Source organism: Rosa chinensis, chromosome 7, assembly GCF_002994745.2.
Source record: "Rosa chinensis cultivar Old Blush chromosome 7, RchiOBHm-V2, whole genome shotgun sequence".
Lineage (NCBI taxonomy): Eukaryota > Viridiplantae > Streptophyta > Magnoliopsida > Rosales > Rosaceae > Rosa > Rosa chinensis.
Window position 1 is genome coordinate 65545792 of NC_037094.1, and position 10128 is coordinate 65555919.

Here is a 10128-nt window from a genome sequence, read left to right on the forward strand (position 1 = left end):
TTGAGAGAGTCAGAGGTGAGACTTCTTTCGGCAAACCCAGAATTGTTTTAGTGAAGCAAGGGTTCCTTTTGTTTTATTCTATATATGATCTTACCAGACTGTTCAAGCAAATAACAGGATTGTCATTTTGCCCCATTTGGAACCCATGTGTGGATTGTTATTTATCTTCTCCATTGAATTCTGATGAAATGGGAAAGGTTAGGTCTCAAACTCTCAATCAAGAGGGCATCTGGAACTTCAAACAAATCCCATGCTAACATATTAGTCTAAGAATACAACACTACACATAAAATGCAAACAGTAAAATAAGTAAAATGCACTAGGAAACCTTGAACTGTTTACAAATATACACACCAACGGGAAGAGCTTTACAATCCAAGAGTTATTTATTCCATTTCTGCTTGATGAAACAAATACATTTTACAGAAATGGAGAAACAAAACTCAAAACCTGCGAATTTGTTGGACTGAGAAGCCAAGATGAAACAAAACTGGATACAATTTTTTCTTTTTTTGGATACTTGGTGGATCAATCTCGCTGAATATAATAAGGCAGAGTAAATCCCAAATATACCAGAGAGGATGAACCTCTCCGTCCTCAGCTAAATATAGTTGTAAATACAGTTGATAAAGAAACCTTAGCCAAATATACACCTTCATCTTCCCATGACCGAGGGTCTTGAACTAGAAGACTATTTCTTGATAGGGATTATAGTGCCTCTTATTGAACTCCAATACACTACCATATGTGCGATCAGCAACTCCAACAAACAAAGCTTCAGAGTCGGGGCTGAAGGATATTCCGGCAATCTCACCAAACAGATCAATCTCTTGTCCCTTTGCATATCCAGACTGGGTATCAATGATGTGAACAAAGTCTGCTGGCTCAGCCATGGCCATAAAACGACCATCAGAGGTGAATTTTATAGCTCTTATTGCTCCCATTCTTCCCTTCAACACGGCTAGGGACTCTGACAGGTTCCTTATGTCCCATAGCCTACAGGTAGTGTCTTGGTTCCCAGTAGCCAAGATTCGTCCATCCGGGTGCCAAGCTGAAGAAAAGCAATAGTCTAAGTGCCCTTTCAAGCCCCCGACAGCCTATATATAGTAGGAAATATATCAGAACTCTGCACACTCGGTGCATAAAACAAATTATATAGGCAGAGAATAGTATGCGACTTACTTTTCCAGACTGAGCATCAGCTATCAAACAGTCAGCACTATCACCAAGTACTGCAAGCAGCTTACCATCGGGACTAACAGAGGTGTTCTGCCAATATATAACGAAGCCAACATTGAGCGAAATGGTAAAGAATAACCTTACGTCAGAATAAAATAAATTAAATTTAAAAAAAAAAAAAAAGTTTGTATAGGGTACTCACATTTACAGACCACTCAAAGGAGAAGCGGTTGAGGCAAGCGAACTTTTCAATGTCAAAAACTCTAACTTGAGCATCATTATTTGCAGTCATTACCCTCATTGAGCCACTACACAGAAAGCATTCAGTCAAATTAAGTCAAGTCGAGCAACCTGCAACATTTTCTGGAGGAGAACTTACGTTGGGTTTTGGAAAATATCCACTGCATTAGTGATGGCATTCTCATCTGTTGTTAGTTTTGAGCAGAAAGCAACTCCAGGTTGTTTCATGTGCTGCTCCAAATAAATGAAAAATAAGAAATGTGAAATAAATATACAACTGATTCAGTATCCGCAAAGAAACATCTGTTATCACACCCGGTTACCTTGCAGATTAGTTCACCTTGGAAGCCCCCAGCAACCAACAAATTGTCCTTGACAGCCATAGTGCTTATCTGCACTCTAGAGAGTGGTCGTGCCAACAACCCAGGTTGTTTCTGTAAGAACATACCAACATGAATCACAACATTCTTTTAGCCTGGTTTCCGTACTAATCAGTCTAGCATTTATACCTCGGTAGGTACAATTGGTTTGGCCACATTGAGTACTTCGCTGCCTCTCCTGTGCAAAGAGTTCCAATGCATCACTGAGAAGTTCTGCATCAGGTATACATCATGCTTTGATGTGGCCCATAACAAATTCCTTAGCTGTACAAGAAGAAAGAAACCAAGTTGAGGGACATATTGGTAACACGTTTCGACAAACCAAAAAAGCAAATAAAAGCATTTCATTAACCATATCTTATGTTTGTGTGCATCTCTCAGCTAACAGAACGAACAATATAATGCACTTTGAAGCAACAATATATAGGCCATTCAAGCTCGCACATTATCTATTTGCATTCTATTCCATTACTAAAAAAGCTTGTACCAAGTAATGTTTAATGCTCAGCTAAAACAAGAGATGTGGGCCATTTTTTCTGTGTCGATGCATACCCTAAAACCAGAACCCACAACGAGAAAAAACTAGCAAATGAAAGAGAAATGCCATTTTACTAAGCACCACAAGACTGAATTGAAAAAACCAAGCACCCTAAATCCTAAACCTAGAGATCAGTAGACCACAAGAATCCCAACCAAAAAAAAAATGTCAATTAAATGTTACACCAAAGTTTGGAAGCTTCATATATAGTTGACGAAAAACTTAAACTTGGATGGACAGGGAGAGACTAAGACTCAATTCTACAGCCCTGAAGTGACAAAAATAAAATATGCATAGGAATTTTGGTGGCTGTACAGGAATGCATTTTATCAGAAACATGCAACACTGCAGATTTCTAAATTAGAGGGTCTATAACTTGGGGCTTGTAATGAAAACTTCATCTGATCAAGGTATGTGCCTCCAACCATGAAGTGCAATTATGCAAAGCCATAGTTAATAACTCCAAAAGAAGATTTACCCAAAATATGAAACTTACATGGCACACCATTACAATTAAAAGAAGGAAAAAAAAAAATTGTACAACAGTACTAGCAGATAGTATGTGGTCAAGCCAACATAAATTCAGAATGGAAAATAAACTAATAAGTCAGAGAAATGCAAATGTGAAGTCCTTGATGCCTACAAGGATCCTCATGAAAATTCAAGTCTAAGAAATCAAGGATAATGCTAATAGGTCCTATCTTATAGAACGCAATAACACTACTTAAATAACAGGAATGGCCAACTTGCTACAGAGGTCTCTTAAATGCTCAGATATTCTCCTATCATACCATATAACCAAAGTCGCGCCAGCAGCTCTAACTCCACCCTGCTTAAAAGCTGAAATAAAGAGAGCAATAGTAATCCTAAAAGCAACATAATTATATTTAAGAGACAGCAGAAACAATATAATTACAAGCAAAAGCAAAACTCAAGGACCAGTTACAGAAGTAAATAGTAACAGTGAGTGACCAAAAGAAATGGCTGAAAGGGCAGCCTTCACACATCTACCAGAAAGGCAGAAAGGATCAAGTGAATACACCCCAGCTTGATGCCATTATGTGGCCATCACAGTTCAAACATTCTATGCCTATGTCAGTGCGCAAAAGCATATTTATGTGACATGCATCTAAAACTAGTACTTCAGGAGCAATCAACTTTTTCAAATGTCCTAAAACTACACTGCAGGCAAAATGCCCTCTCAACAAGAAATCCTTATTTCCAATAAATAGATCATAGAGAAAGAAAAAGAGGGGGGGGGGGACCTAATGTATTATAGATATCTGATTAGGTGATTCTTTTTTCAGAAAACACAAAGCTAATTAATGTTTGCGGAAAAATATAATTCTTAGGTTTTCTTATTAAGTTCAGCAACAATAAAATTTTACACATGAATAATAAGTTATGTCATGATGGTCACCCTTCACCTACAGGCTACAGTTTAGGTAGGTATATTGGTTACATCTCAGATTTATGCAACATCTATAAACATGCCCAACAAAGACAGAATTTTGATGAACTTCATACCTTCCGGTGAATGATTTGAGGCACAGAACCATAATCATAAATTAAGATATCCATCAGAAATGATATAACATTTTTTTTATAAGACCTGCAAAACTACCAAACTATTGATATACATAGAACTAAAGCAAGGAGCAGCTATATATTAAGGTTATGACGATGTATTTGTATCTAGCAGCAAGGCAAGAAAATCAAAAGAAATCCAAAATCAAAGTTTTTGCGGACAACATGCCATCTATACTAATTATATGACAGATGCAACACCCTTCATATGAACTACATGCAAGGACTTACATAATGAAAAGTTAACGTATGCACTACATATGGAACATCACAATATTCTCCTAACAAAATGAATACAAGGACTTATAAAATGCAGTTTGAGTATGAATATGAAGGTATGCATTGTGCACCACTACATATGAATGAAATTTTGAAAAATGAAATGGAAACAAAATCAAAAACTAATTTTCTTCAAAATCATTTCAAACAGTTACGGGAACCAAGATCATGATCTCTACCTGAAAATGCACAATTGTCGACTTCACAAGCCTTGTGTTGTAGTGAAAGTCATAGAACCTCTTCCCCTTCTCCACTTGCAAGCACTCCTGTAAGATCCAGAAGAGTTTACTACACAAACAAAAAAGTCGATCCGGCTGAAAATTGAGGAACGCATAAGATCAAAAGGTATACCTTCTCGAGGTCTTGACGAGGCCGACCGAGGCTCTCATAGTTCTTATACTGCTTCAATCGCGCCTCACGGTACTTATCTCTTGTGAAATTAAGCCTCTCCCATGGTATTCCCTGTATATCCTTTCCATTTCTAGCTTCCAAAGCCGATGTATCACTCTTCACCTGGCTCTGTAACTCCCAGAGATCACTCAGCTCATCTCAATTTCTCAAAATCAAGTAATTTCAGTACATGAAAATTGAAGATAAACAGAGAGGCGTTACCGAATCAAGGTCGTCTTCAAAGTCGTCGTCGGAGTCGGAGTCGGAGTCGGAGTCTACGACCTCAAGGCTTCGCCGGGGCTGGTTATCAGCAAAAGCGTCGTTGTCTTCCTCAAACTCAACGACGTCGCCGTAGTAGTCGTTGACGACGTACTCGAGGTCATCGTTCTGGAAATACGCCATTGAAACCTAGACACAGAAGCCTTCCAATTTCTCAAAATTCACGTTACACAATACACAACAAGTGAGATTTCACAGTGAATCAGAATCAAAATTACCTGGAATTGGAGGAACAGAGCTGATGAGGTAGGAAGTGTGTGGAAAACAAGTAGAAAAGTGCTTTCTTTTGGAGAGAGCAAAGGAATCTGAGGACGATGATGTAGAAAAGTGAAAGGAGGGAGAAGAATCCAGAGAGCGAGAATTGGATTGTGCTGAAAAAAAGCGAGGTGGGCTGAACCATGTTGCTCTACTTATAGGCTTGGTGACTTGGTGGATAGAGAGAGAGCTGAAACCAGGGGACGGTAGCACACTGATGTGGAAAGAAGATGCCAACTCATGTAATAATTGTGCAATTACCACCATGCCATTCTAATTGGAAATGACTAAATGAGTCGGTTGATATTTCTCTATTTTTTTACTAATAAATCTAAATGAATTGTGTGTCCATTTTGAGGCTGAATTTTTTTACTATTTACAAATTTTTCTTTTTTGGCTCGTATTTTATATTTGCATTGACATTTTCTGTTTATTTCTACATGAATTTGTGATAGGTCACTTGATGATGACACATTATTAGATTACACTTCATATTGCTTGTTGAATTTATCGGGTTGATTTGTTTTCAATTTATTTTTAAACACTTATTTCAATATGAAGTAAATCATATAAGTACGTAATAGCTATTAGCAGTAAAAAAAAAAAAGGGTAAAAGTTCCTCAAAATTATCTAATGATTAAAATTTTGGAGAAATGAAGTTGTGGTATAAGAAATGTAGACCTATTTTTTTATTTTTTTATTTTTTTTTATTTAAGAAGAACTTCATTAATAATGAACTGCTTACAACGAGTTTTAGGTGACATCTCTTACACATAAATTGTCACTAAACTTCACACTGGAACTCTACAATGATTGACTCCAAACTTGCACTACAACTGTATGGCAAAAACAAAAAGCACAGGAGCAGTGAATCCTTGACATCTCACCTCTCGTTCAGCCAGTAAGAACTCTAAACTAGACGATTTACTTGTGTCAACACTAACTCACCAACAAGAATCCTCCTGACCAGCTTTGATCGACCAAGTCAACACTCGTTGTGACCTAAACTTGACAAAAAGAGTCGCCAAACATTCAAACCTGGGACTAAAGAAAACCCAACACCATCACCACCCTATTGTCAACACCGTTAATCCTCAACTGCTCCAAATCACCATCTCCTCCGACCTGAACCCAGACAGGAACGATCCACTAGAAGGCCAAGGATGATTGTCTATGCAACAGCCAGACATTTCTGCCACTGCTGCTGACCCAACTCCAGAACAGAAACGACCTTCAAGATGTCAAAAGAGAAGACTGTCTCTACCACACCCTTTGTAGTGTCTTATTACCAACAAGACACCAACTGCCAAGCAAACAAAAACTAAAAGCTTTAAAACATAAGACAACACCTAATGGACCTAGAGAATTGCCTCAGACCCAATTACCACCAAGCCCAGGCCGAGCCCACAATCAGACTAAGGCCCAAACCGCCGCCACCGTCAACCAAGCATCGCTAGCCAATCCCCAACAGAACAACATCCCCCACCACCGTAGCGTCACCCATCTGATCGCGCCTCCTCCTAACCACCACCAGCCCCTCCAGACAATCTCTATTGTCCCACCACGTCACCATACCCCATAATCCAATTTGCATCTGGATTGCGAGCACAACCACCGATTGAACAAAGGTAACCAGGAGCCCAGCCTCGCCAACACTATGCCATCACCATGCACCGACCATCGCGTCTAGATCTGACCACCCTGCAACACCCCACCTCCAACCCAGCCCCGTCGTCGAATCATTCCAACAAAAGCTAAGCCGCGATCCATGTCAGATCCATCAAATCCATCCACCAAACAAGACACCACCACTCCCTGCTAACTAGAAGCACGCTGGCACGTAGAAGAGGGATGACAAGAGAGGAAGCAACTGGTCGACGACAATGCCGTAGGGATGAGCAGCCGGACGAGCGAGCGAAACGATCGAGAAAAACTCCTAGGCGCGTGCGACTCGTTCTAGGTCTTCTAATACCTCCTAGGGTACGTACTCAAATGTAGACCTATTTTGGTTCATAAATTTGAGGATTTAAGAAAGAAATTTAATATTTTTCTATATTTGACATGTAACAATGATACAAACAAATTTCGGAAAGAAAAGGAAAGAGTGAAAGATATAATTTGTGTTTATGTTGTCTGTATAAAGAAAGGGAGGCTAGGTTAACATGCCAAAAATGCCAAAGGTGGTCGGTTAAGGAAGCATGGGAACAAAGGCATAGCTAGCCTAGGGTGAGAAAGGTCAATTGACCTTTCTCAATTTTTGGAAAATCCTTAATTAGTGTTAATGATCTATAAACCTTAATGGAATGAAATAAAATTAACCCTTCTCAACTTTTGAGAAATCCTTAACTAGTCTCAATTTTTAAAATTCAATACAAATTTATCTTAATTAGTTTTAATTATCCTTAAACTTTAATGGAATGAAATAATATTTTACACAATTAATACACTACATATATCTAATTAATAAGAATCTTTTCAAGGTTTTCTTACCCTATTGATCGGTATATGCCCATATGCGCATATTTACGATTCTTTGTTAATATGCTAAATTGAATTCTTTGTTAATATGCTAAATTGAAGTAACACATAATTTTTTCTATATTTATCGTTCATCTTAAAGCCAAAATTTATTCAACATGATTTAAGGATCTTTCAATTTCAGCATTAGTACAAGAAATATTACACCTAAATTTTCTTAATTATACTAATATATATTTTTTTGGGCTAAAGATTGTGTTATTTTTAGAAGACGACTGAAAATTAGTATAATTTGTTAGTTAAATAAGTTTGATCTCCTCAGTGAGATTTTTAGCTACGCCACAGCATGGGAAGGGATTCATTTACCTTATAAATAATACATTAATGATTAATTCTTTATTGTTTTTTAAGTGTCATCACATATTTAAAATTTAAATAGAAAATTCATAAAAATTGATTTTTCTTTCCATAAGAAGGATAAAAGAAAATTTTCTAGTTAATTTCCATGCTTTTTCTTCTACATAATTTTATTTATTTTTTTTTTTTGAGAATGTACATAATTTTTCTTTGATCGTTGTGTTTTTTTACCTTCTATGAAATGGGGAAGGATAATTAGAGGGAAAAAAAAAATATGAAGGGGCAAAACCGTCTGTTCAAAGAATTTGTCACTTGCTACAAGTTGACTAACCGGTCACCCCCAACAAAAACAAGTAACTACACTCGACACTTGTCAGTTGCTCCGGGTCTCACGGCCACTTGAAAATACTAAATTACTCGAAACTCGGGCCCTACCGCCATTACAAAATACCAACTGGCGGCCCCACAAGTCCCCATTGGGCACCAAAACGAGGTGCTGAGTCCACCATGCACAGTACAATGAATCCACGTGGTTGGACTCACAGCGCGACATCTACAACCTTCGGCGCACCGATGGGCCACCACGTGGCTCACGAAGCTGACGGGTCCCCCTTGGTCGCTGTGACGCCGTTACGGGTTCAGCGCGGCCGTTAAACACCCCTGTGCGGCGGTTAGTTGAGGGCTTAGCGTACTTACACCGCTTTCTTTGCTTTTCTTAAATTGGTCGGTCGTTGGGGTCCCACCCGACTCGGATAACCACCGCCCAGGGTTGAGGGCTAACTGTAATTTTGGGTCCGATGAGCATTGACCATCGACCTACTCGCATTTAGTCAAGTAAGAAATGAAGAAGAAGAAGAAGAAGGAGAAGGAGAAGGGAGCAGGTGGCTTAAGGGTTAAGGAGCCACCCAGGCCATCGAATCATAAATTAACCTGAGCAGCCATGACGTACGTGCATGGTTGTTTCTTTAATTAATGATTACTCATCATGCCATCCTTAAACACTGTTAATGCCTTTTGGCGGTGGGAATGTAATGAAAGTGGCAAGCTACTCATCTAGGAATCGAATAAAAAATCTAAATCAACGTCGGTATCTTGATTGGAATAATTTGAATAAAAATAAATAAATAAACAATATCAAAACATATAAAATTTTTAAATGTATTTTATATTTTTTCTCAACGACATTTTATATTTTAAAATTGTTTCACGATAGTCTCATCATTTATACGTACTAGTGAAAATATTTTTCTCAATATTTGAAATCAATAAACATATAGCAGCTGCTGCACCTAGGGTCTCGGCCTTCATTTCTATACTCTAACTACTACTTTAATTGTGATTCTGGCTATAGATGTAAGTTCTAAGTTGGAATTGCCTAAATGAAAAATGTAATTCCTTTACGACTCAGGCTCTTTATTTACAGGAAGTTGTAGTGATCGATACATCTTCTTTAATTAACACTGCAGATTTGGAAGAAAATTAATTCCACTTCTTCTGTATTGATGATCGATCCGTGTATCGTAGAACAGTTGAAAGCTAGCCATTCTATTAAAAAGAGATCAATCGGAAGAAAAATCCTCATACAATACATCACAGATAACATGTTATTCAAAGTTTCTAAATATAATTAATGTCATTATCAGAAGCATCCTCTTGGTTAAATATGATGACAAGTAGAATTTTAGTAGTTGCTGAGATTGATGATGTCTCATGTAGTAGGTTAATAATAAAGACCTACACACACATGGATTTGTAGGTTACTGATCTAATATGATCTTACACGTGTTTCATAACTAAATCGTTTCTGGTTTCAATTTTCAAATGTACTGAATCATTAACCCTATGTAGCCACTGTTGATGACTGTTCTGGTTTCCCAAATTAGCTAACTTGATAACTTGATGAGTCTTGGATCTTAGAAACTATACCAAAGAGAATGACTAGCTTAATCAGATTAGGTACATGTCTGCTTCAATATTTGTCGCCAAGCTTAAACAGCTAGCTACATGTTTGAATGACCAACTATCGATATGGAATGTGGAAATAGATAAGATGATGATCTAAACCTTTTAGGTGAGAAAAAGCAAATTAAGATTAAGTTAGTAGGGACAAGCTTCCAACATATATACGTGAAATTCATATCAGTGATCGATGGATAGGATTTCGGG

At 37.8% G+C, this 10128-nt stretch overlaps 1 protein-coding gene across 6 annotated transcripts; it reads right to left on the bottom strand.

Moving 5' to 3' along the window:
* Window positions 1–294: 294 nt before the first annotated feature.
* Window positions 295–5267, bottom strand: LOC112176675 (uncharacterized WD repeat-containing protein C2A9.03). Of its 6 annotated transcripts, XM_024314721.2 has the most exons (10): window positions 5091–5267; window positions 4816–5001; window positions 4555–4722; window positions 4383–4469; window positions 1929–2063; window positions 1743–1853; window positions 1559–1650; window positions 1382–1487; window positions 1183–1269; window positions 295–1097 (listed from the first exon to the last, which is right to left on the bottom strand). In XM_024314721.2, the coding sequence occupies exons 2-10, from the start codon at window positions 4993–4995 to the stop codon at window positions 684–686; spliced, it is 1380 nt and encodes a 459-aa protein (XP_024170489.1). In that variant the 5' UTR covers window positions 4996–5001; window positions 5091–5267; the 3' UTR covers window positions 295–683. The 6 variants fall into 6 exon arrangements, with proteins under 6 accessions (XP_024170489.1, XP_040365950.1, XP_024170492.1 ...); XM_040510016.1 differs by lacking the exons at window positions 4816–5001; window positions 5091–5267 and adding an exon at window positions 3865–3949 and having other exon boundaries at window positions 4555–4602; XM_024314724.2 differs by lacking the exons at window positions 4555–4722; window positions 4816–5001; window positions 5091–5267 and adding an exon at window positions 3129–3177 and having other exon boundaries at window positions 4383–4471.
* Between the last annotated feature and the right edge of the window lie 4861 nt (window positions 5268–10128).

Excerpts from the sequence above, each read along its gene's own strand:
- LOC112176675 (XM_024314721.2), bottom strand. The coding sequence starts at position 4,995 with ATGGCGTATTTCCAGAACGATGACCTCGAGTACGTCGTCAACGACTAC. Across the intron at positions 1,651-1,742 it reads AAGGTGAACTAATCTGCAAG|CACATGAAACAACCTGGAGT; the intron begins GTAACCGGGTGT and ends TATTTGGAGCAG. Across the intron at positions 1,098-1,182 it reads CTGATGCTCAGTCTGGAAAA|GCTGTCGGGGGCTTGAAAGG; the intron begins GTAAGTCGCATA and ends TACTATATATAG.